Here is a 27,619-nt window from a genome sequence, read left to right on the forward strand (position 1 = left end):
GTGTTCATTCAGCTCTACACCTTGTTATCTTAGCTATTATCACTCTCAGTTTATCATTTGCAATTGTCTGTCACTTTTCTCTCTCTCTGGGGACTATCTCCATGTACTCTATTCTCTTCCCACCTCCCCAACCCCAACCCATCTTCCGCATAAATTCCCCGTCTTCAGCATAAATTCTACCATTCCCCAGCTATTTTCAGTTCTGACAAAGGGTCACTGGACTCAAAATGTTTTCTGTACCAGACCTGCTGTATTTGTCCAGCACTATGAAACAAAAGCAGCAACTGCAGTTCTTTGTGTTTGTCACTTCCTCGAATTGATCATTGCAATATATTTGAGGTTGGCTGGTCCCTTCTGCCCCACTTTGGAATGCATCTCATAGCTTGAATTCCATCTCCTATATTAATTGTGGCTTTAGTATTTTCAAAACAGATTCACAATTAAATGTCAACTTTTAACACTTACATTTTAAACTAAATCTAAGATTCGCTGAAACTGACTTCCATTTGCTATATCTTTTCTCAGATCAGATACTATCAATATCCCTTTGCAACTTCGTTTGGTACTCAGAATTATTTCTCATGCTTCTGACTTTAGGATCATCTGCAATGTTGGAATTTTCTCCAGTTGTACATCCAAACACAACTTAATAATGGCTGCTGTCTATATGTGTAAGATATTTCAGAATGTAAGAGGTAGAATCTTATTTCAAAATTTCAACAGGGCTCTCTTAATTTCCTTCTGTAACTCAAGGAATTCTATCCTATCAAAGTAAAAGAAAAATTTATATTAATAACTTAAGACTGACCTATCATTTTTGCTTCTTCTTCAGTCAAGGTTTTACTCAAGTAAGTCTTCTTCACTCTAAGTGTGTTTCCAGAAGGGAGTACAGCTCCTGTGTTAGGCATTGGAGGCTCCCCATCCTTCTGTTGCAGGTTGTCAGCAACCACAAGGAAAGCTCTCAAACCAATGTTCATTCTCTGTGAAGCATTGAAACATTGCAGAAGTACACAGTCAATATTTTGGCATGAAACGATGACCTTCCTTAATTTATCCAGGTTAGGGTAAAAATCACACTCATTACTATCGCTCTATATGACAATCCTCTTATTGGGCTATTAAATCAAAATGTCATGATCTATTTTATATTAATGATTTTCTTGTTTTCAAAACAGTTTAGCCATAATTTAAACAGTAAACACATTTTTGCACAAGATTTAGCAATAAACCCATAGAAGATAGCTGCTGCTGCTACAACTGATCATGGAAACAAGGGTCTGATATTGCCACAGTCTCAATTAGATTCAATAAATTTTTAGCTTCTTTCAATGGTAGAAAGCTGGTAAACAGCAACGTTCATTAGTTTAGAGTTAACTGTATATTTTAAGTGAAATATTTATTTTTTGACATTAAGTTTAAAATTACTGGTTAAAAAGAACTTTTCCTAGATAAATACAATTATCCCAAAATGAAAGAATCTTAAAGAAAAGAATATTTTGGAAGAAAGCAATAAATACCTCAGGATTCAGACTGAAGGTCTTTGGTGACTTTCCAACACCAAGAAGGTCAAATATGATTTCCTTCATTGCAAAATCTAACCGCTCCTGATAAGTGAAAAATATTTCTTAAAATTACTATTACATCAAACTTATTTGGCAACTTTTGTACAGAAACACTGAAAATGTCAAAATTTACAAAGAAAACATGAATATGTGTAAAAAAAACCCAAAATAACTGTGAATACTGGAAATCAGAAACAAAAACAGAAATTGCTCGAAAAGCTCAGTAGGTGTGGCAGCATCTGTGGAGAGAAATCAGGGTTAACGTTTCACGTCCAGTGATCCTTCCTCAGAACTGATGGTAGCTAGGAAAATGTTGGTTTTTATGCAGCAGATTTGGAGGGGGGGGTGGTTGATAGAGGGGATAGGAGTAAACAATAGGTAGAGATAGAGCCCAAAGAGAGAGAAGAACAGTTGTATAGACAAAGGAGTGGATACCAATCAGGCTAGGAAGGTGAATAGCTGTTAATAGGTATTGTTAGTGGCTAACAATGGGAGTTGCGTGTAATTGCAGACTATGTGATAACACGGCCTGGTGTGTGTGGGGTTGGGGTAAGGACATGGGAAAGCTCAAGCTGAAAACTGTTGAACTCGATATTGAATCCAGAAGGCTGTTGAGTTCCTAAGCGGAAAATGAGGTGCTGTTCTTCCAGCTTGTGCTGAGCTTCCCTGGAGCACTGCAGCAAGCCTGAGACAGAGATGTTGGCCAAGGAAGAAAGTGGCTTGTTGACGTGGCAGGCAACTGGAAGCTCAGGGTCTTTCTGCAGACAGAATGTAGATGTTCTGCAAAGCGGTCACCCAGTCTATGCTTTGTTTCACCAATGTAGAGGAGACCACATTGTGAACACAAATGCTGTAAACCAGATTGAGTCAAGTGCAGGTAAAGTGCTGCTTCATCTGTGTGTTTGGCCATTGGATACGGAGGAGGGAGGAAGCAAACAGGCAGGTGTTACTTTCTGCAGTTGTAGGGAAAGATGCCATGGCACTGTGGGAGGGTATTGGGAGTGAAGGAGGAGTGGACCAGGGTGTCCTGGAGGAAATGGTCCCTACGGAAAGCTGACAAGGGAGGGGAAGGGAATGTGTCTGGTGGTGGCATCCCACTGGAGGTGGCGGAAATGGTGACTAATGATCCTCTAGATGTAGATGCTGATGAGATGGTAGGTAAGGACAAGGGGTACTCTATCGCCGTTGTGGGAGGGAACAGAGGGGGTGAGAACCAAAGTGTGGGAGATGGGTTGATCCTGGCTGAGGGCCTTGTCAGCTACAGTGCTGGGGAATTCACGGTTGAGGAAGAAGATGGACATTGGAGGCACCCTTTTTGAAGCTGGCATCATCAGAACAGATGTGACAGAAATGGAGGAACTGGGAAATGGAATAGAGTCTTTAAAGGAAGCAGGGTGAGAGAATGTATAGTCAAAATGAATATATGAACATCACACAACACAGAAATAAAAACTGAGGGCAGAATTTTCCATTTTTATGGTAAAGTATGTCGACAAACATATTGGATGGCTTTACATCCGTCAATGCCCTGGGCAACTTATCTCACACTATCAGCCATTTGACGGCTCAGTATCCTTGCAAGTGAGCTGCTGTGTCAGTTACTCAGCAAAGCCTCATTAGTCTTGATGTCCACTCACAGGCTCACATCCACCTCATCCACACAAATTACTAACCCTTTCTGCTCTGTGTTTACTAGTCACTCAGCACCTGGTATGGTTATGCACACTCACAAAACGCTGCTGCACCATTATACTCATCACCACTTGTGATGTTGACGCAGCACCATTCCATGCAATGCCATGTCAAACTGCTCCTGCCCTTTCACATTTACTCTTTACTGGTTGCTACAGATACAAGCTAGCTTGCCTTTCCTTCTATGTTAAAGTTTTCCCTCTAAGCTAGAAACTGCGTACTGCCCCTGTCAGCAGATGTGCAATCTCTGAGCCAGAAGCTACTCTCTGCCCTTGTCTACTAATCTGCTATCTCTGAGAGAAAAACTGCAGCCTAAGCAGACTGCCAAACATGCAAGCTGATATTCTGAGGTGGTACGATGCTGTTGCTCACCTGAGTGATTGGAGGGTCCAGGGAGTGATCATGTCAATTGACCACAATGCACCTACTGCAGTTGTAGTGGTTCCTTGTAAAGTGTGGAAACGTATTTGACAGATTCCCACTTGATTTCTGTTGTCAGGTTTTGGAAGCGTTGAATTTCTTGATTTGGCAGAGGATAGTTGGGAAGGGCAAGTTAATATGGGGAGTTGGGTGACCAAAAAGATGCAATAGGCTTCTCATCACCTTTTGAGATTTTGATGCCTTCTCAGGAGGAAGAACTTAATTGCAATAGCTTTTCGTGATTTTTGGGCTCTCACATGATTAAATCATCACAGTTGACATTATTCTCACCACCTCAGGGAAGGGAAAATGGCAACGTCAAACTACTGGAAACTCTTAAGTCTGACAATTTGCTCTCATACTAGGCAGATATCATTCTGATGGATCTCAAGTGACTCTCAACAGAGAATGTGCTAAAATAGCTGTAGAAAATGAATTTTCAGGATAACGCAATCATTTTGTTTTTTAAAGTATGCAACTTTCTCCAACAATCTTAAAGGTGCAGTCGTCATTTTATTGTGTAAATGCAGCTCTTTATCTTGAAGTTTTGAGTTAATGGGAGCATAGGGAGCCCAATTAATAGTAACCAGTTTTGAGTGGAGTGGAATAAATGGATTCCTTACTTTCAATTTTACCCCTGTGCACCTTTCTGCTCTTAATACTTTGGGGTTCTATTCAAATTTGCATTCAAAGCTAATTCGGGGAAACTGGCTACAAACAGCACACTTCCCTTTCAGTTCATTTAGAACTGATCAATGCCATTCACATCTGAACTATGTTCATATTGGAAAACATAGACTAATTTCTTTTACGTTACAATGATATTTCTACATTTTAATTCTGTTTATAACGATTCTTTTGGTTATTGTTTTTTCAACCAATCACCTAACAGAAATTAAATGGTATCATTTAGGGAGAATTGTTATAAACCATGGTCCAAAAAAGCAACCGCTATAAAGCCAAAATGAAAAAAAAAATCTTTTTCAACATTTAATTAATAAAGTCAATACACAGTGCTTCATATCTGTGGCAGGAGCTTAACACAGAGGTGGAGACTCTGCCTACTGGCTGGAAAACCAGGGATAGTCCGTCTCCGTTGAAATCCATGATCGGATTTTATAGTCATCAAGCAATTAGTTACCTAAGGTTGTGACTTCAGTCATCCTGAGGAAAATGTTGGAGATTAGAGAAGCCGGAAAGTGGGGCAGGCTGATTGGAACTAGTCAGGCAGGACTCGGCAAGGTATGGAGACTGGGAGCAGTGATCACACCCACAGGGTTATAATTTTGATGGGTGGGACGGACCTTTAGCCAGGGGGTCCTCAAACAGGAGGAGCCCACATTCAGGTAACAAAGGTACACCTATCAGCCTGGCCAAGTGGCATGGATACCCTGCTGGTGGTAAAATGTCAGCAATGATGGGAGGAGGGTTTTAAGTGACCAATTAAGAAGGTCAATTTGCTAGATTACCCAACATCTCCATCTAACAGTCTAGTGAATGTAGGTAGGCCACAGATACAGCATTTCCTCCCCATCCCACAAAACATTATGCCTCCTCCAACACCAGTTTGCACAATGGGATGCAAAATTCCAGCCTCTAATTCTGTATGCACGTGGGGAGCTCTGCCTTCTTCAACTTCAATGTAAGCAATCATGCGATTTCCAACAAGTTCTTTCTATGTTTACACATGGAATATATACTTTTCCTGCTGTAACCATCTGCTCTTTAAGACTCTGGATTACAGATCTCTGAATCTCTTCAGTTGTTAAAACATTTATATAAGGTTTAGAATATTATCAAGTTACTAATGAATCTTAAAAACCGAAAGAACTGCGGATGCTGTCAATCAGAAACAAAAGCAGAAATTGCTGGAAAAGCTCAGCAGATCTGGCAGCATTTGTTTATTTTCATTTAAATTTACCCTGCCACTGAGCAAGAACAAAGTAAACATAACAGATAGAGCAATTTGTGATAGCTTTCCATACCTGAGCGATGAACTGTATGATTTTCACAAAAATATTGAGAGGCATATCCCTGGGCACCACACTGCGAGATCCTTTGGGAAAAAGTGTTGCGGTAATGCTTCCAAGTCGACTATAATGGAAAGAGATTGATGATTGACTAAATACATTTCTCTAAGGAAAATGATAAAAACACTACTGCACAAGTAATCACACTGAGAATGAATTATCACATTTGCTCAATTTTAATAAACATTAGCTGATCATGAAAACTGACAGCTTCAAATCAATTAAGCACTTTTCTTCCTTGAGTAACCATATTTCAAGCAACTTTTAATAATTTGTAGCCAGCTGTCGTAAGATTCAAAAGGAAAAGACGTTGCGATAGCATTTGAGATTTTTGCGGTTGAAAACAGTAAATATAAAACTTTAAGGTTCTTGTGAAGATTTGTAGATCGGTTTGTGGGTGAGGTTGTTGACTTGCTCGCTGAGCTGGCTGGTTATTGTTCAGATGTTTTGTCACCATGCTAAGTAACATCATCAGTGCGGCCTTCGATGAAGCGATGTTGTTCTACTCCACTTGGTGTTTATATGATCTGGTCTGTTGAGGTGTTTTGTGTCATTTCTGGTTCTTTTTTGCAAGGGTTTGTATTTGGGGTCTAATACCACATGTTTATTGATCATGCGTGGAGAACCAGGCCCCTAGGAATTCCCGTGCATGTCTATGTTTGGCTTGAGCTAGGATGGTCACGTCTTCCCAGTTAAATTGATGGCCTTTGTTGGCCAAGTGTACTGAAATAAGGGAAAGTTCCTCGCGTCGTTTTGCTGCTAGCCGCAAATCGCTGGAAACTACTTTAGCACCGGATGAGAAGTGGATCTTTTCATCAGGTGGCAGCAAGTTGTGTAAAACATCAGTTCCAAGTACACCGAGGTAATCTCAAATCACAGTGTATCATGGGAAGACTGAACATAGTGTCTTGAGTTTGCAATGATGGCAAGGAGCCCTGGCTCCCAACAACATAAACCAAAAATTTGGGTATACCTTTTGGTAACAAAACTGACAGTCTGAGGAAACATTTTAAGACATTAGTCTCTGCTGCAAAGAAAGGGTCATTTCAAAATTAGGAATGCAACGCCTAATTTGTACAGCTTGTTTTATCCTCAAAGCAAACCTATTAGCAAATAAAAACCAAAAGAACTGCGGATGCTGTCAATCAGGAACAAAAACAAAGTTAGTGGAAAAGCTCAGCGGGCCTGGCAGAATCTGTGGAGGAGAAAACAGAGTTAACGTTTCGGGTCCGGTGACCCTTCCTCAGAACTGATGGTGGCTGGGAAAACATCAGTTTATATACAGAAAGAGAGAGAAAGACAGTTGGACAGACAAAGGAGTTGCTAATGATGATCCACCTCCAGCAAGATGCCACCACCAGACACATATTCCCCTCCCCTCCCTTGTCCGCCTTCCGCAGGGACCGTTCCCTCCAAGACACCCTGGTCCATACTTCCTTCACCCCCAACACCTCCCCACAGCCCTATGGCACCTTCCCCTGTAACCGGCGAAGGTGCAACACCTGCGCATTTACCTCCTCCCTCCCCAGTATCCAAGGGCCCAAACATACCTTCCAGGTGAAGCAACACTTCACCTGCACTTCCCAGAATCTAGTCTACTGCATTCGCTGCTCACAATGTGGTCTCCTCTACATTGGGGAAACGAAGCATAGACTTGGTGACTGCTTCGCAGAACATCTACATTCTGCTCGCAAAAAAGACCCTGAACAGTTCTGAGGAAGGGTCACCGGACCCGAAACGTTAACTCTGTTTTCTCCTCCACAGATGCTGCCAAACCTACTAGCAGCTCATCTCCAGGTTCCCTGATCAATCAGGCAGGGTGGGTGGGTGGAATGAGGCAGTTGATGCCACCATGAATAAATTATACATAAAGGCAGGGTTCACCAAATAGACATGGATTGAAGTTGTGAAGTGGTGTGCAGCAAAAGTGTTATACTGAGAACCTGAAACCAGTGCCAGATAAGGTTCAATGACTTCAAGAGGTCAAGCAAGAGAAGTATTTTGCAGTTCTCAACAGCAGCCATCACTCTCTCACCTCTCCAGAATTTTCTTTCACATCAATTCCAAGTACACAGAGGGTATCTCAAATCAGGGTGTATTTTCTCCAGCCTCTTCCTCAAATCACCATCTAAATGGACATCACATATACTGATCCGTAACTTATGGTCCTCAGTCACCCTCCTCATATTTCCCTCTTCCATCCTCACAAATCATTTAGCTTCTCACAATCCTAACTCACTGTTCATTCTCATTCCAGAAAAAGAGAACTCATAATTCCAAGAAGAGGCAGAGAACTGGGTTGGAACTGGCATTTATACATAAGGAATCCTGGAGGTTGGCACGATGACAGCAGTAAAGGCCCAGAGACAGAGAGATGACCAGAGACTTGGGGCATGGTTTTCTGGAATACAATGGTTTCCACCTCCTGCTAAAATGTAAGGGTTCACATCTGTAAGAAGAATGGCGGCCCTTAAGGCACTTAATGACCAATGGGCCATTAATAGGATTGAAAGAACATTTCCCTTCCTCGGGGAGACAACATGTTGGAGAACTTCCAGCAAATCAGAAGCTTTGTGCCACCAGAAACAATGGCCACTGTTAGCACAGCAGTCATGGTTTGAAGTCACAGTCAGAGCTGGATTAAGGGTCTTGGCCAGTGTAGGCCCACTGAGGGGTACTGGGGTCAGGATTTAAGAGAAAAACCGGGTAGGCTAACAACTTAGGGAAGGCCCTCTGATAGGTCCAGACTTTCCCACCACTGTTTAAATCTTGGTTTTGGGAGGACAAAGCCCTTGGGTCGGCATGAGTTTAGCGGATTGCTCAGTGCAAACTCCACCATTGATAAAACTGTGGTGCAGACAGGTAGGTAACATGATGCTGCCAGCTGGACTTTATATGCCCCTCACCCTCACCTTCAAACTCGCTGATTAAAGCACATAAAATCCAACCATTGGTGACAACTAAAAACAGAGACATCTGGCACTCAATCATTGCTCATGTTGAATCAATGCCACCAATACATCAAATGTTAAAATACAGACTATGTTAACCCTATTCCTCCTAAATTAAGCACTTACACATGTCTTTCATCTCCCATAGGTACACCGTCAAAGATGACACTGTGAGGTGGTGGCGGCCATGGAGATCTCAGAGAGGGACTAGCACTCTACAATGCACTGTTACATGACACACATGCACATCATTCATTTGCACACCTCAATGTGTCCACCATCTGAGATAGATTGACAGGCACATAGTGAGGAGTAGCCAGTTGCTGGAGACAGAGATAGCAGTAAAAATCCGTACTCAAGGGTACAGGAGACTTCAAGCCTTGTTCAGCTAGACACAGATGATGAGTTCTGCAAGTCATAGACTAAATGGGTACTTGTGGAGCAGCAATGAGGAATGTACGTGCATCTGTCAGGACTTTCTGAGGCATTCTGCATCTTTTAAAGAAAATGCAGGTGTCCATCTCTAATGTAAGCTTTTTGAAGCCACAGACCTTGAAAGAGTGACACACCTCTGAGAGAGTCATATGTGGCAGGCCACTAAGTGTATGCAGGCCCATAACAATGACCTGGACATTCTGTGTGTTATTTCACAAAATATCAACCAAAGTTTTATCTTGCTGGCTGAATGAAACACACAAATACAGTCAAGTGCTCACATAAGCCGGGAAGTGTAGGTCACCCTGACAGGGAAGATGAAGAAAAAGATGTTGACAATGAGGGGTCTTCTCAGTGATTCCTTAGCCCCCTGCTGCCACCTCCCCGACTCTGATATAGATGCACATGATACATTCTGCTGCATGGCCAAGTCTAACAATGTACTGATGCTGGTGCGGTATTCTTTGGTGAGCCCTTCACATCTTCAAAACCCACAGGGCATAGGCCACAGATTTGCATGTCTCATGACAGCCTGCCTCTAATTCTGCTGAAGGCACATGGGCAGGTTTACTTTGGGAAAAAATAATTCTAGTTGCACAAAAGAGATCACTTGGGTTCTTTACTTGTTAATGCGGCATTTATTTTCTTTATTCAAATGAAAGTATGTGCTTTTTAAACTTACTCATTTTCATGGTATCTATTCCGTTAGCTTCCCCATTGATCCTGGCTTGAGTTGCAATAATGAGGAGGTAAGGCTCTGAAGTTGAATGATAGGCATATGTCTGTTGATAGTTGGGGTCAGGGGTGTTTGAGCATGAAGGGACAATTTCAGTACTGAAAGCTCAGTTCTTAAGTAAAGTCCGCCGGGCAAAACTTCACAAGGCTCCTCTTCTATGGATGTCAAGCGATCTCCACTCTCATCTGACACCAGCTCCAGTCATCTCCGCAGGTCTGTGGTGTACAGGCTACTACAATGATCTGGGAGATCTTTTTTGGTATATATGATGGACATCTTCAGGATAATCAAAGCAACGGAAACTCATTTTTGAGCAAGCCAATAGTATTTTCAATTGTGGCCTCGCAGATCAATTGCAAACATCTATCTTCCCTTAAAGCTCTCAACAGTGTTCACATGAGATAATCAGAAATCAAATTAAAAGAAAGTACACTGAAACAGAAATTTCCTCAGTCTATAAGTGATCAAGGCAAGGAAAAGCTCAGAGATCAGAATTTATCTAAGTCATGGCTACAAGCTGTGATTATTCAACAAGACAAAAAAAGACCATTCTCAAATATTTTTCTAAATCCCAGTTGCAAGTATGATTGACAAATCATCACAGTGGTCATTATGGTGTTATTAGTACCAGTTATATGGTTGCTGCAATTACTAGAATTAGTTATTACAATGTGACATTGCATTATTATAGACTAATCCTCTTTGCTTTCCTTCCACTGCTCATCTCCATTCTCCCTGCTCCTCCATTCGCCCCTCTTTCTCAGGACTATTTCCTTCCACTCCACCCCTCTACCACCCTGCTCTCTCCCGCACCCTACGTCCCCCACCTTATCCCTCTACACCCCTGCCACCAACCACCTAACCCCTTCCCTGCTCCCCGGCCCTCTCCACTCTTCACCCCTTGCTCTCCCACTATAGCTCAATCCCTGTCCTTGTCCTCCCCCTCAACCTCCCACTCCCACACTCCTCAGGCACAGCGCTAGATGGAACTGAAAGTCAAGCTAATAGTGAGTTCCAGTTTAGACTGGCATGGAGCCCACACTGGTGAATATTGAAGACAGAAGGCAAGATGTTAAGTGATGCTAGGAAACCAATTGGGTCTGGGAAGGTTGACAGATTGAATTTGGGAGCTAGAAGATGATTGTAACCCTGAACTTAAGGAAAAGGGCTGGAAGGGATTGTAGTCCTGAAGCTGATAAGAATTAGGGTGAGATTGTAGCTCCAAAGTTTCTAGTCGCAGGCATTTAGGGGTTGTGTTCAGGCACACTTGCCAATCTGGTGTATTTCAGGCAGGCCTGAAAGGCTAGCCTAGGCTTTAGGCAGTCTCAACTCCTGACACCACCAGAAGGCAGGTGGAATGAACCTCAGGATTGTGTCCTGAGACACATGTGGGGTGATAGACCTTTTCTGAACATTTTTATTCGTAATAGGTTGTTCCCATTTTTTCATCTTGTCCCTTTAGGTGTAACCCTTGCTGGATTGTCTGGTTTCTTTGGGCAATTGCACAACCTGGATGTTGGATGGGATGACACCCTGTGCTACGGTGACTCCGACCACAGGCTTGTTAAGCTCCTCATTCCTGCCCATGGCAGGCTGCAGGTGGAAGGGTTGGTATAGCTCTGACATTCTGGGTTGCACTGTTCCATTAGCTCCAGAATATTAATGGTCAAATACTCATCAGCACATCAAGCAGATGTTAGGAAAGCAGCTTCATGTTTTTGGCCCAATGACAATGAAGGAACAGGTATACAGTTCCTCGACAGGAAGGTGTGGAGCTTAGGAGGACCTTGCAGATGGTGATGTTCCCATGCCTCTGCTGTCCTTTTTTTTTAGGTAGTCTTTGGTGAGTTGCTTGTTTTCAATTTTCATCGTATACTTTTGAATTTGATTCCATTACACTCTTACTTCTCCATTATTGCCACATTTAATTTGTTGACTATTGCTACTCCTCTAGCAGACCATTCCTGGTTTTATCCACAGAGTTGGTCACTATGGTAGAATGGGCACGGAGGATCTGGAAAGTGTTCAAAGGAAGGGTAGCATGCCAGTTGAAGTAGAAGTAGTAAGGAAAACTGCTGTGAGAAGTTTCAAAATACACAGTAAGGTTTGTGTATTTCTGTTTCTATCATAACAATAGGAAGCTGCAGTTGACGTCTACATGCCTGCATACACAATTATAACAAGTTGTGACCAATTTTGACTTTTGAATCTGTGATCAGGGGACATTTCAAATTACAACTTTTGATGCTAATTTATGTCTGCTGCAATTGAGTGTTTTAGAGCATGATTAAATGCTTATTTTCTTTTCCTGGTAGGGAACCACTCTAGCAGAAAGAGTAGCTGCAGAACAGAAGGCTGTCAAAGGATGAAGATGACATGGCAGGTCATTATGGATAGTTGGTGTGCACTTGCATTATTCTTTTGCAATATCCAATTCCAATTTTACACTAAAGGAGCAAACTTCTATTCAATTAACAATAACGCCTGATTTTATTTTATTATTTACTCGTGGGACATTGACATGGCTGGCTTGCCAGCGTTTTAATGCCAGTTCCCTTATTGCCCTTAAGGTGTTGGTGAGCTGCCGCCTTGAATCGCTCTAAAGTTCACAAGCTGTAAGTTGACTCATAAGACTATTAGGAAGGGAATTCCAAGATTTTGACCCAGTCACACCAAAGGAATGAATATATTTCCAAGTCAAGATGGTGAATGAATTGGAGGAGAACTTGCAGATGGTGGTGTTCCCACATATCTGCTGCCCTTGTCCTTCTAGATGGAAATGGTCATGAGTTTGGAAGGTGCTGTCTAAGGATCTTTGGTGAATTTCTGCAGTGCATCTTGTACATAGTACACACTGCTGCTACTGAGTATTCATGGTAGAGAGGGTGGATGCTTGTGGATGTGGTGCCAATTAAGCAGGCCGCCTTGGCCTGGATGGTGTCAAGCTTCTTCAGTATTGTTGGAGCTGCAGTCACCCAGGCAAGGAGGAAGTATTCCATCATACTCCTGACTTGTGCCTCAGAAAGTGGACAGACTTTAGGGAGTCAGAAAGTGAGTTACTTCCACAGTATTCCCAGCCTCTGATCTGCTCATGTAGCCACTGTGTTTACATGGCAAGTCCAGTTGAGTTTCTGGTCAATGATAACCGCAAGAATGTTGACAGTGAGGGATTCAATGATGGTAATTCCATTGAATGTCAAGGGGCAGTGATTAGTTTGTCTCTTATTGAAGATGGTCATTGCCTGACATTTGTGTGGCATAAATGTTATTTGCCACTTGTCAGCACAAGCCTGGATAATGTCTAGATGTTGTTATATTTGAACATGGACTGCTTCAGTATCTGAGGAGTCATGAATGGTGCTGAACACTGCACAATCATCACAAACATCCCCACTTCTGACCTTATGACAGAGGGTAGGTCATTGATAAAGCAGCTGAATATGGTTGGGTCTAGGACACTACTCTGAGGATTTCCTGCAGAGATGTTCTGGAGATGAGACGACTGACCTCCAACAACCACAACAATCCTCCTATGTGCCAGGTATGACTAACCAGTGGAGAGTTTGACCCCTGATATCCATTCATTCCAGTTTTGCTAGGGACTGTCTGACTGCTTAAATGGCATCCTAACTGCCATATGGATGCAGTCTGAAATCCCTGGACATTTTTTGTTTACTGATTCATGGTATATGGGCTTTGCCTGGTTGGGCTAGCATTTATTGCTCATCCTAACTGTCCTTGAGAGGATGGTGTTGAGCTGCTTTCTTGAATTGCTATAGTCCGTTTGATGTAGGTACATGCACTGTGTGGTTAGTGAGTGAGTTTCAGGAATTTGACCTGGCAACAGTGAAGGAATGGTGACATACTTCCAAGTCAGGATGGTGAATGGCTTGGATAGGAACTTGTAGGTGGTGGTATTCCTAAGTGGAAGGCCTGAGAATGAAACAAAGACAACAGTGTTCATCTCAAAATTAATGAGTGGGAAACCTTTGCAAACATGACAACAGTGACCAACTGAAGCAAGTGTGGATGGTGAATTGTGACATCTTAGTATGTCAGCAGCTGAGCCCTGGAAGGATGCCAACATTGACAGCCAGAGTCACCTTTACACACAAGGACAATGAATAGCCACTGTTTCTTATGGCTGGACATTTTTTTTCCTATAAACTATAGAGATTGTAATCAACTGCCGTGAAAACTGGAGATTTTGAAGGCACAGCTGTTCAGAGAACTGAAGGGAACTGAAGCTTGAAATATATCTGGTGTTGAGGGTATCACTTTCTTCGTGATGCAATTCTGGGGATCTCCTTGAGCTGTATTTGGCTACAGAAAATGCAGCTGCTACTCCTTCCTGTTAAAGTTGCTCCTCCTAGTCAAAAGGCTCTTAATTACATTTCAAACTACCTTATGTAGCTTCCTGCCAGATCACAGAGAGTTCCTGCTGCACTTGTAAGTCACCCTAGTTAACACAGGAAGAAGCCAAAATCACATCAAATTTCCCGACTTTCCTACCCCATTAACTGTAAACTGTCCGCCAACAATGAGGCTAGGAAAATTCTGTGTCAGAATTTTTGGTTTTGACTGCCAGTGCACAAAGTTCCCAGCCAAGAGCACAACACATTAGATTACTTTGTGTAGCATTAATGACTTGGAAGAAAGGCCAAGCCAGTCAATAAGAATTTACCTAAAAAGGAGAGACCCATGCAGAATCTTGCGCTATTCCTGCAAGGAGGAATCAACATGAGCAGAACTTACCTGCATGAGAGGCCAAATTACAGTTTCAGACAACAGAACAAAAGTTTGCAAATAGACTCTTTGAACTTTAGCTGGATGAGGGTTGAAATTTGTCTTGGGAAGGGAAGCAGACTGGCTGAGCAAGGGTGGAAGGGCCAGAATGTTTAGCTGCAGGTGCCCACTCAGATCCAAGTAATGGTCCTGGCTTGCAGGGAATGAATGTCTGTTTGAATACCTTTTAAATATGTCACCAAGACCTGTGATGCCATAAGGTAACAGCTGGAACAAAGACTGTCCACCCTGCAAATGTGCTCTTCATGCATGCATAAAAACAGACCCAACCCCATGAGGAAGTATTACTCACTTCCATGATCACTGCCAACTTTGCAGCTTGACAGCAAAAGATTCTGCTCTGTAAGACTATAGTACTGTATGAATATAAGAATAAAAGAAAGCATCCGTTGTTGTAAGTACAAACAAAAAAGAACACTGAATTGACACACAAATATTACTAAGTATGCAGCAATTGAAGGAGTAGAAATGGAATTGTACAATTATACAAAATACATTATAAATGCTATACTGGGAGAGGCAATGTACTTCTAGTAAGAATTATCCTCTTACAACAGGATGGTCCTGCACAAACTGCAACAGACACAAACTAGTAAATCACAGTATGGATATCTATGACATGATGAAACTCATTCCGTGCAAGAAAATAATATTCCAGTTACTTGAGAGTTGGAAATTATTAAAACTGTAAACATTGTTACCTACCAGTATGTGCAGTAATGCAGTTGTGGATATCCGGAATGCTATTTGAATTCAGAAGTAGGGATGTCTTATTGTTGTTACACAGGCCCGTGGTAAGATCATACCTGGAATATTGCATGCAGTTTGGCCTCCCTACCTAAGAAAGGATACACTTGCCATAGTTCATGAGGCTCATACCAGAGATAGCACGACTGACCTACGAAGACAGATTGATTCAACTGACCCTGTATTCACTAGATTTTGAAGGATTGAGACGGAATCTGATTGAAACATAAAATTCTAAAAGAGCTGGACAGACTACATGCAGTTTTTCCTTGGTCGGGCAGTCCATAACCAGACGATAGCATCTCAGGATATGGGATAGGCCATTTAGGACTGATATGAAGAAAATTCATTCAAAGGGTAGTGGACTAGTGGAATTCAATGCCACAGAAGGGTGTGGAGGCCAAGTCACAATATATTCAAGGAGATAAATATATTTTTAGATATTTAAAGCATCAAGGGCTATGCAAAGAAAGCAGAAATATGGTATTGAGATGCAGGATCAGCCATGATCATATTGAATGGTGGAGCAGGCTCATAGGGCTAAATAGCCTACTCCTACTCTGATGTCTCTATGTTTCTTTCCCAAAAAAACCTATTCAGGATAGTCAATTGGAAAGTTCTGAACTGAGACTGATAGATATTTGTTACATAAGAGTACTAAAGAATATGAAACAATGTGGATGAAAATTCAGATCAGCAACTAATGACTGAATAACAGGACAGGTTTGAAGGACTGAGTAGACAACTCCTGTCCCTATTTAGTCAAGTGTTCGAACACATTCAGACTACACAACCAAATGCAATTTGCTGCTTGCTAATAAGTTGCTTGTTACATGCAAGGGTTCAGTGATGCACAACATCTCAAAAATAAATTGTCACAGGTGCCTAAAGGATAGTAGCTAGTACCTTTTATTTGTTGTGGGTGGCTGAAAGATCTTTATGTCATAAATATGACAGCGGTGAGCTTGCCTTATCTGAGGAATAAGTGGCAGATTTTTGACTGACCTAGAGGGAATTCATAGCATAGTTGATCCACCTCAAACGCAGCCTCTTTGTTGATCTTCAGCCTTTTCATGCACTAATGATCTCAATTACATGTGTAGCTAGTGATTTAATAATAGACCTGTTGCTAAAGGGATGGCTTCCATAAGTTACAGAACTCTTTGAACTCTGCACGGTCTTCCTTTCTGATTCTTCTCCACTGTAATACACTTACCAATGGCTGATTTATAACCATGACAGAATATAAAACCATTTTCAATATTTACTTCTTTGTCGGCTAGGATAATACTTCAAATCTTTCCCATCATTAAACCTATTAAATCTAGTTCATAACATGGGTATTTTAAACTAATTACACAGCTATGGCATGTTACAGAAAGTCATTAATGATCTTACCACAGTCCTTAAGTTTTCTTTTGCTTTTCACTGATCGCAAAGCAAAAAATACGAATAAATAGTCTTTCAGTGTTCTATGTTAAAATTTTCTTCAGTGATGACCACTTTTAGTTAAATTTAGCAGAAAAAAGACCTGGTTCTATCATAGACTGCCATTTGAAAACACTGAAGTCAATAGGGATAAAATCAAAAGGGTGTTGGGCGTTGGGTGTTGAGTGCTCCTGCAAACAGGTGTGGTTAAAATCTTGGATCAAGAAAAATATACCCAAAGTCTTTAAAATCTGGCACGCTGATCATGGTTCCTAATATATCTATTACCTCTGTGTCACATTATTGCTTTCACATTTGATCCTTATCATGTAGACCCACAACAGTCTGTATAGCGATTCAAGTGCAACGCGAGCCATTTTAGGATCTTTATTCTGCAAGGAAAAAAGATAAATAAATTCATTAAGTTGTTTATCAAGGCTTTGACTTTATCAAAAATGCCAAATTTGAAATAAGTTTGTGTGTTACTTGTGTTTACGGCTGAGCACTACGTCAGATGGGAAATTTATCCATGAATGAGAAGATCATCAATGACAGATGCATGGGAACACAACCAAGTGCAAGCTTCCTTCCAAGCCACACATCGTCCTGACTTGGAACTATACTGTTGCTATACTGTCACTATGCCAAAATCCTGGAATTCCCTATCATACGTGATAAGAGCAGATTTCTCTACACCTGTCCACTACTGCAGTTCAAGAAGATAGCTTATCACCACATTCTCCAGGGGAATTAGGAATGGACAATAAATGCTGGCCCAGTCAGCAACCCCCACATCTCAAGGAATCAGGTTGCCATGTATTAAATATTGCTAACACAACGATTAATTGTATAAGCACTTTTTTGATACTTGTATTTGCTTTTTTCCCCCTTGGTTACTGCTAATTGATTATCTGACACAATAGTATGTAAAATGGGTGAAAATACTGGACTCTAGGATCATGCAAACAGCATTGTATGGATGGCAAGCTGACATCCGGCTAAACTCAACCAAATCTGATTAACTGCTCCAAGTTTGCAGGAGAATCTAAGCCAACCAATGACAAGCATCTCCAACTGGACTCTGCATGAGAAAGAGCATGTAGCATAAGTAGCACGGAGATTGGTTTGATGGATTACGACTTTGACAGGATGCTTAACAAGGGAATTTGTCACAGTGGTTGCTGATCTGTCTTTTATAAAACAAAGAGCAGTCCATGAGAGGAAATGAGAGACACCAGCACTAATTAGATGAAATGATAGATGACAAGTTGATGAGGTTTACATAATTTTCTTTGAAATTAAAGTATAACTGGGGTGACAGAAGTATTGTATTAAAGTTAAAGCTTAATTAGTTAAACTACTTAACATAACTACAATCAATCATTGAGCAAAATTTCAAAACTTGAAAACCTAATTAGTTAAATAAAACAAAATAGAGATGACAGGGCTGGAGATGTGCTCCAGCTGGTGCACATGGGATCTGGTGAACACCACTGTAACCACAGCAACCACAATGCAATAAGTGCTGCAGCTTGAGGAACTTTGGCTCCAAGTTAGTAAGTTGAATCCCAAGTTTTGGACACTGCAATGCGTTAGGGAGGGAGTAAGTTACCTGCATATGAGGCAGATACAGGCATTCAGAACGTAACACGGGAAGAGTACCAACCTTTGCATTTTGTATAACAGATTTAAGGTTCCTACAGTCCTTGTAAATGAGTATTGGGACAGAAAAGATGAGCAAACTGGTTACAGCAGCGTAAAACACGGATCCGTTCAATTTGGGAGAGAAAAGAAAACACAGAAAATATGTATTGTATAGTTAGTTAGGGTATACTGTTCTTGGTAGTTGAGAGTGAGAGTCCTGAAGACAGTGTTGCTTGTCCAGTGTCAGGGTTCAGGACATTTCCATGGGGGCATGGAAAAACCTGGAATGGGAGGAAAAGGGTCTAGTTGTTGTGGTCCACATGGCTACTAACTTCATAGACAGGCCTAGGAAAGAGGTTTGGCTAAGGGAGTACGAGCAACTAAGTGGAGTAAATTAAAAAACAGGGCATTGATAATAAAGCTCTGCCTAGGTGATCTCTGCCTATGGCCAAGGTTATATTAAATCAGACTATTGAATGTCTGTCTCAAAAGATTGGAGTGAAAGGAATGGATTTCAATGTATGAGGCATTAGCACCAGTAATTGGGGAAAAGGAAGCTGCAACACTGAGGAGCACTTTTAAGTGAACTACGCTGGGATTGATTATGGGGATGGTTTAGGTGAGTGGAAATTTTAAAAATGAAAGGCACAAGAGAAGACAATAATGCAGGGTAATCTTACGAGTAATGATAATCAGAGTCTGACAGGAAAAAACAGATTGTAAAAACACAAAAGTGCAATATAAACAGAGTCAGTGAAGGGCAAAATGGTTAAAAAGAAGTTCCTTATCCAAATGTACACAGCATTCATAAACAACATGGACAGACTGATGGAACAAATAAAAATAAAGAAATCTGGTAGCCATTGCAGGAAGGTGGCTGCAAGCTGACCGAGACTGAAAATGGAATATTAAGGCTGTTTGACATTTTGGAAGGATATGAAGAAAGAAAAATGGAACTAGGTTTGTACTGTCAACAAAAGATGAGACCAATATAATAGTGATCTTGGCCCAGAAGTTCAAGATGTAGAATGAATTTGGTGAACTAAGAAACAGCAAAGGAAAGAACTCAGAGGGGGTGTAAATAGTTTATTGCCCCCTAAAGATAGCGAGACTGAAGTTCAACATATGAATCAAGAAATAATGGGGAGCATATAAAATAGATACTGCAGTACTTAATTGTTTTTTAATCTTCATACATTTTGGACAAAACAATTTGGTAAAGGTAGCCTTCAGGATGAGTTCAGAGAACCAAGCAAGGGTCAGGTTGTTTTTGACCCTGGTGATGTGTTAAGACAGGATTAGTGAATGATCTGACAGGATCAAGACTGATTATAACATGATGGAATTTCACATTCAGTTTGCAGATAAGGAACTTGTATCTGAAGTAAGACAACAGAGTGAACTGGGAAAATAGGTAAAAGCTAAAATGACAGACAGTGGCAGATTTTAAAGAAGGTATTTCATAACACTCAAAAAAATATATTTCAGTGGGAAACAGATTCTATGAGAGGGATGAAATATCTGTGGTGATAAAAGGAAGTTAGTGATGTTATCAAATTGAAATAAAGGGTTATAATCCTGCAAAATAGACCAATAGAATTTCCCCAAAGCATCACCAAAAAGAAAAGCTGATGGTAAAACTAGCAAGAAATATAAAAACAGACAAAAGAACTTTTACAAGTACATGAAAGATAAAGTAAACACTTGTCTCTTAAAAGATGAGGATGGCAAATTTATAATGGGATACAATAAAATGGCAGGGATTTTAAACAAGTATATTGTACTTGTCTTCGCAACAGAAAATACAGTAAGCATTGCATAATAGCAGAAAATCAAGAGGAAAAAAGCAAAGGAAGAATTTAAACTAATTACAACCATTAAATAAGTAATGCAAAAAAACAAAAATGGACTGCAGGCTCTCAAGTTCATTGAAACTGATGGCCTACATCCTAAGGTTTTAAAAGAAATGAATCCATTAATAAAGAAGTAATAGCAGGAACCTTAGAAAATCATTATACAATTGAGTTAAATAGCATTGGTTTTTGAAGGGAAATTGTATTTAATATTTGAAGATGTAAAAACAGGGTGGATGAAGGGGAACTGCTAGACATATCTACTTAGATTTCCATTAGATACGATAACACATAAGAAAACTACTACAAAAGGTAAGAGTTCATGGAGTTGTCGGCAATATATTAAATTAACAGAAACAAATAGATCATTTTCAGGTTGGCAAACTGTGGAATGCCACAGGAAATCAGTACTGGGGCCTCAGTGATTTACAATCCATACTAATGACATCAACGAAGAGAGAGTGTATTGTAGCCAGATTTACTCAGGTGCAAAATGACGTGGAAAAGCAAATTATGAGAAGGACATGAAGAGTCCTTCAACAGATACAGGCTGGTTAGTCAGTAAGACAAATATGGCAGATAATAGAGTATAAAGAAAGAAAATGGGAGGTTATTCATCTTAATGACAGAATAGAAAAGCAGAATATTATTTGAAATGAAAAGACTGCAGAAAGCTGCCATGCAAAGGATCCCTGCACATTAATTTGAAAAAGCTTGCATGCAGACTCTACAAGGAATTAGGGAAACAAATGGAATTTTGGCCTTTATTGTAAGGGAGATGGAATATAAAAGTAAGGCCATCTTGTTATAATTGAATAGTGCTTTGTTCATACTAAACCTACGGATTTCTAATTGATATTTAATGAGGAAGCATGCATATGAACCACATTTTTCTGTACAGTATAATAGTTTACAAAATCATTTCATGTGGCTAAAACAGTGGTTCTATAATCACACTTATGGATAATGTACTAATTTGATTAATTCAGATTACACTACTGTAGAATTACATGGGTCAGAACTTTTCATGCAGGTGGTTGCCCTGTCCCCTAGTTGAGGAGTCAGGAGCGATCCCACCTTCACTGGGTCATGGAGCCACGGCTAGATTTTAAGAATTGGTAGGTTACTGAGTTCCCAATGTCATGATTTTCATTCCCAGGTAAGAAGGATACTCTGTCTCTAACAGCTTTCAGTCAATCACACATCCAGCAGCTGTCCATAACAACTGTATCAGGTTGCTAGGTCTGGAGTGGTCCCAACAAGGAATAATGATAAAAGTTGGATCCCAGAGTTAATCTGGAGCAGCTTTGATGGGCTGCACATGGAAGACACCGCTGAGATGGGTGTGGATTCAAAATTGGGGGTGGAAGAAAGGGGTTGGGGCTATGGAGCTGTCATTATATCATGCCATATTAGAAGCGTCTCATGATTGCACTTTCCCACCAAGATAGAAGGTAGGATTTTCCAGTTTTGGAATTTTTTATAAGCCATATGTCAAGTACAAAACAAAATACATCCTGCAAATAACTGCACAAATCCATGAATAATTGATTAAAAACTCTTTTACTGACTTTGAGATTGGATAAACAATTGTTCAGGAAGATATGCCATCGAACAAGGAAGAACTGCTTCTGGCTGACACAGAGAAGGCAGGTTACCAAAGGGAACAACGCCTGTGGAACAAACAAAGGAATATACAAGAAAACATTTGACTATGTAGATAGATAGAGAACAACTTTTATATTTTCAGGAATTATCCAAAGTGCTTCACAATGAGATGCCACCAAAAACCAACAAGATGAATAACCACAGTTAGTTAATCTATTTACTAATATTGATTAAGAGATAGATGTGACACAGAACTAGTGTCACCGGTACTGTCTGGACACATTGGACATTTCATCATATCAGCTTCTGTGTCCAACCACCTCACTCAACACTTGTGCCATTTGTACATCCTTTCTACAACAACTGGAAAGTAGACAGTCAAACAATCTCCCACCCGCAACACCTCCCAACCCCAATTTCTAATACTTCTGTAACTTTTGGAAGTCTTCAAAGTAAATGAAAACGTATATAATTTCTGCATTCATGATTTGGACTTCAGATTCAAAAACAGAATTTCCAAATTTGTACATGCTATTAAATTTGAGGTATGGTCAATACTGACGAGGACTACATGAAATTACAGCAGATTATTAATAGACTTGCTGAATGGACAAGAATTTGAAAAATTAATTTCAATGCTGATAAATAAGCAGGCAAGTTGAGGACTCTGTGATAGTCAGTCAGCATCATGAGACCAGTGGACAAGAGAAGTTAATAAAGCAGAAAATGCTGGAAAACCTCACCATGTTTGGCAGCATCTGCAGAGACAGCAAAACAGTTAACTTCTCAAGTCCAAGTGGACTCTTTTTCAGATATGAATGGGTGAAGAAGTGAACAGGGTTCACCAGCATTTTCTGCTTTAATTTCAGACTTTCATCATCTGCAGTATTTTGTGACATAAGGCACATGATGCATATTTAATATTCTGTAAACTAGAGGAAGTAAATGAAAAGTGAATAATTAAAGATTAAGTCATGGCATGGTAGCTTGGCAAAGTGAAATGTTCCTCCTGCACCATAAAGGACACGGGTGATGACATGCACAGAAAGCATAGGAACTGCAGCTACTGGAAATCTGTGTATTGGTCTTCCTCAGTGATTGGCGTCAGAATAAATTGGTCATTTTTGGAATGGAAGGTGATGACGTGGGGTACAGCAGGGCTTGGTGCTTGGAGCCAGTTATTCACAATATATATTAATATTTGGATATCAAATGTAATGTTTCCAAGATTGCTGATGACACAAAACTAGGTGGGAGTGAGAGTAGTGAGGAAGCTAGAAAGAGGCTTCAGGATGATTTAGATAAATTGAGTGAACGGATAATTACATGGCAGTTAATTACAATTATGCAGATAAAAGTGAAGTTGTTTGCTTTTGTAGGAAAAACAGTATGGCAGATATTATTTAAATAATGACGGATTGAAAAATCTTGATGTACAAAGGGAGCAGAGTGTCCTTCACAACAGTAATTGAAAGCAAGAATGTAGGTGGAGCAAGCAGTTAGGAAGGCAAAAAGTATGCTGCCCTTCAGTGTAGCAGGGTTTGAGTACAGGAGCAAGGAAGTATTAATGCATCTGTACAGGACTTTGGCGAGACCACACCGAAATAGTGTGTGCAGCTTTGTTGTCCTTACCTTAGAAGAGATATACTTTTCATAGCGGAAGTGCAGCAAAGGTTCACCACACTGATTCCTGAAATAGTAAGTATGTCATATGTGGAGAAATTGGATTTACTGTGCCTGTATTTATTGGAGTTTAGAAGAATGAGAGAGGATTTAATGAAACGTACTAAGTTCTGACAGGGTTGCACAGATTTGATGCAGGGATGATGTTTCCCCTAGTCAGGGGTTCTGGAACAAGGGACCACACTCTCAGGATATATGTTAGGTCATTTTGAATTGAGATGAGGAGAACGTTTTTCACACAAAGGATGGTGAATCAACGGAATTCTTGACCACAAAAGACCGTGGCGGTGAATTCACTAAGCAAACTTGAGAAAGAAATAGGTAGATTTCCAGAAGCTGAAGGTGTTAGGGTAATGGTGAGCATGCAAGAGTATGACGTTAACACACAGGATCAGCCATGATCACATTGACTAGTGCAGCAAGCTCAATAGGCTGAATTCCTGCTTCTATTACTTTCTACAGACAGGAATTTTACTTTTTTAGGATTAAGTTTGAGTTGTGTTGAATTTTTTTTGCTCTGAGGTCCAGTGAATTTTCTGGCCAATTCTTACCAAAGTTGCCATATTAATTACTTAGTGCATCCCTATAGCCACTTTTTAATCTAAATTTCCACCTGATCTTAGCTGAACAACTTGCCACTCAGCATATATCTGCCAAACGACCTGCAACCCTTGTGTCTTTGCTATCTATAAATGGACACCATGCACCTAGATGAGTATTGGCCATTTCCAAAGTTGCCCTTTCGCACCATGGCGGAAGAGATCAAGATAGCTCTGCTATCTTGGTGCATGGGGTGATCCAGCAGAGAACCACTGTCTTTCTGGAGGACCAGCAGAAGAGGCTACCACCCTGCTAGCTTGATCCAAGATTGGATCAATGATGTCTCAAGGATGTGGAGAAAAGGCTAGCGGTGCTGTAAGAAGGTCAATGACTTTTTCTGCTCTGCCTGAGTAAGTGCCACACTTTTTCTCTGCTACCTCACACTCACTCTATATCTGCAATGCACTTACCTCCCACCAATGCTCACGTTCTGCCACTTTCATAACTGCATGGAACATTTTCCCTCACTTGCTCTCAATCCCCAACCTCTCACACTACTAACCCTGCATGTCCTCTGTGCTGTTTCCTTAATCCTTGAAACACTGCCCCACTTTCCCTCACATGCACCAGCACCAAGATCCATTGTTGTCTCACTCATTTCTCCCCTTTCTGTCAAAGCACGAGACCAGAAGGTTGGTGGAGTTGTGGACAGCGTGGAGGGCTGTTGTAGGTTGCAACGGGACATTGACGGGATGCAGAGCTGGGCAAACAAGTGGCAGATGGAATTCAACCCAGAGAAGTGTGAAGTGATTCATTTTGGAAGATCGAGTTTGAATGCAGAATACAGGGTTAATGGCAGGATTCTCGGCAGTGTGGAGGAACAGAGGGATCTTGGGAGTCCACGTCCATAGATCCCTCAAAGTTGCGACCCAAGTTGATAGGGTTGTAAGGAAGGCGTATGGTGTGTTGGTTTTCATTGGCAGGGGAATTGAGTTTAAGAGCTGTGAGGTTATGCTGCAGCTCTATAAAACTTTGGTTAGACCACACTAGGAATATAGTGTTCAGTTCTAGTCACCTCATTGCAGGAAAGATGTGGAAGCTTCAGAGAGGGTGCAGAGGAGATTTACCAGGATGCTGCCTGGACTGGAGGGCAGGTCTTATGAGGAAAGGTTGAGGGAGCTAGGGTTTTTTTCATTGGAGCGAAGAAGGATGAGAGGTGACTTGATAGAGGTGTACAAGATGATGAGAGGCATAGAGAGTGGATAGTCAGAGACTTTTTCCCAGGGTGGAAATGACTATTACGAGGGGACACAATTTTAAGGTGATTGGAGGAAAGTATAGGGGAGATGTCAGAGGTAGGTTCTTCGCATAGAGAGTGGTGGGTGTTTGGAATGCGCTGCCGGCAGAGGTAGTGGAGTCAGATACTTTAAGAGACTTTTAAGCGACTCTTGGGTAGGCACATGGAGGATAGTAAAATGTAGGGTATGCAGGATAGATTGATCTTAGTAGGATAATAGGTTGACACAACATCGTGGGCCGAAGGGCCTGTACTGTGCTGTACTGTTCTATGTTCTACGTTTCTATGTTCACCCACAACGGGGTAGAACAAACCATATGGGTGGTGATGGGATGAGGGAGGGGGAAAAACGCTCAAAATTCAGATGCTTACCGCCTACAAAGAGAGAATCCATGCTCTGATAGGGACCACTCCTGCAGGGATGCAGGAACATCCAAGCTGGTAAGCACCAGTTTACATGCCTCTGTCACTCTCCCATTAAGTATGCTGGAAGTCTCATTCATTGCACATCACTTCTAACCATTAGCCATGATGCCATGTCTCTCATGTATTGGTAGCATAACTAGCCTTCCACTGCCTCTGTACAGAAATGCTTGGTTTCCCCAGAGGGGCCTCCTGGACCTCTAGGCATGAGTGTACTGAATCTTTAGAGAAAGCAGTGCACCATACAGTCTTGCCAACAAAAAAACAGAAATTGCTGGAAAATCTCAGCAGGTCAGGCAGCATCTGTGGAGAGTGACCCTTCCTCATAACATTCTGCAACCCCTTCCAGCTTAGATATGGACACCTTTGTGTGAACGTTAGGCATAAAGAGTGTGGGAGAATATGTTGATGAGCTCTGCACAGAGACAACTCCACAGCTGGCTAAGAAAAGCAAAGCACACTGGGAGGATGGCTGGTACCCAGGCACCATCGGCCCCACACTGGGATGACCTTATCGTGTAGATAATTAGAGACTTCATCCAAATGTACAGAGTGCAGCAACAGCAGTAGCCCAGCATGTGGGACACAATAGCCCTCACTGTTCAGAAGTTCCGTATGGGCAGCAATTCATGCAACTGTCTGTTTGCCTCCAAGGACAGTCTGACAGCTGTCATGGTGAGCCAGGTCCAGCAACCACGGGCCCTGTTGGACATGTACACAAACCTATACTCCATCGCCCCATCAATTGGTCCTCAGGAATAAATACAAGGTAACAGGAGGACAGTGAACCGTGACTCCACTCCATGGCCCTTCTCACAAGACGGCAGATCAGTGCCAAGAGGCACAAATCCAGAGAAGGAACCACACATAGACCCTGTGGCATTTGCACTCAAGACACTGCAAAGGTGGCCTGGTCTTCCACTTCTATTGCTTGTACCTCTCTGACCCTTGGAAGCTTAAGCCAATGAGGGTCAACTTGACTCTGGAAAGAATTCCTTTGGCATATCTTGCCTGTTCAACAAAAGCACCACAGGGACTATAACTCCAGGGGGTCCACAGCCAAGCAGGGTCTGTCCACCACATCTATAGAACAAAGGAGTACACTAAGACACAGAAGGAGGGAAAGGAAGAACACAGAAAAGTACAGCACAGCAACAGGCCCCTTGGCTCACCATGTCTGTGCCGATCATGATGCCATTCTAAACTAATCCCGTCTGCCTTCACATGGTCTGTGCCCCTCTATTCTCAGCCTGTTCATGTGTCTGTCTAAATGCCTCATAAATGTTGCTATTGTATCGGTTTCTACCACCTTCCCTAGCAGCACATTCCAGGCACCTTCTGTGTAAAAAAATTTTTTTGCATATCTCCCTTAAACTTTATCCTCTCACCTTAAACCTATGCCCCCTAGTATTTGATATTTCCCAGGGTCAGGAAAAAGACTACAGCTATCCATCCTATCCATGTCTCCCAAAAATTTATATATTCCTCTTTGGTTGTTCCTAAGCCTCCAATGCTCTAGCGAAAACAATCCAAGTTCATCCAACCTCTCATTATAGGTAATGTATTCTAATCCACGTAACATCGTAGTAAACCTTTCTTGCACCCTCTCTAAAGCCTCCACACCTTTCCGATAGTGTGGCGACCAGAACTGCACACAATACTCCAAATGTGGCTTCACTGAAGTTTTTACAGTTGCAACATGGCTTGTCAATTTTTAAACTCAATGTCCTGACTGATGAAGGCAAGCATGCCGTATGCCTTCTT

At 41.4% G+C, this 27,619-nt stretch overlaps 1 protein-coding gene across 1 annotated transcript in view; it reads right to left on the reverse strand.

Moving 5' to 3' along the window:
- The window catches only part of LOC109918532 (protein furry homolog), a 269,885-nt gene that overhangs the window by 173,606 nt on the left and 68,660 nt on the right, over positions 1-27,619 (reverse strand). The window contains exons 11-15 of the mRNA XM_048598115.1: positions 21,876-21,977; positions 17,096-17,199; positions 5,660-5,768; positions 1,518-1,604; positions 809-980 (exon numbers count right to left, since the gene is read on the reverse strand). Coding sequence (XP_048454072.1) covers positions 809-980; positions 1,518-1,604; positions 5,660-5,768; positions 17,096-17,199; positions 21,876-21,977 — 574 coding nt within the window. The remainder of the gene's footprint in view (positions 1-808; positions 981-1,517; positions 1,605-5,659; positions 5,769-17,095; positions 17,200-21,875; positions 21,978-27,619) is intronic.

Source organism: Rhincodon typus, chromosome 6 (assembly GCF_021869965.1).
Source record: "Rhincodon typus isolate 14 chromosome 6, sRhiTyp1.1, whole genome shotgun sequence".
Taxonomy (NCBI): Eukaryota; Metazoa; Chordata; class Chondrichthyes; order Orectolobiformes; family Rhincodontidae; genus Rhincodon; species Rhincodon typus.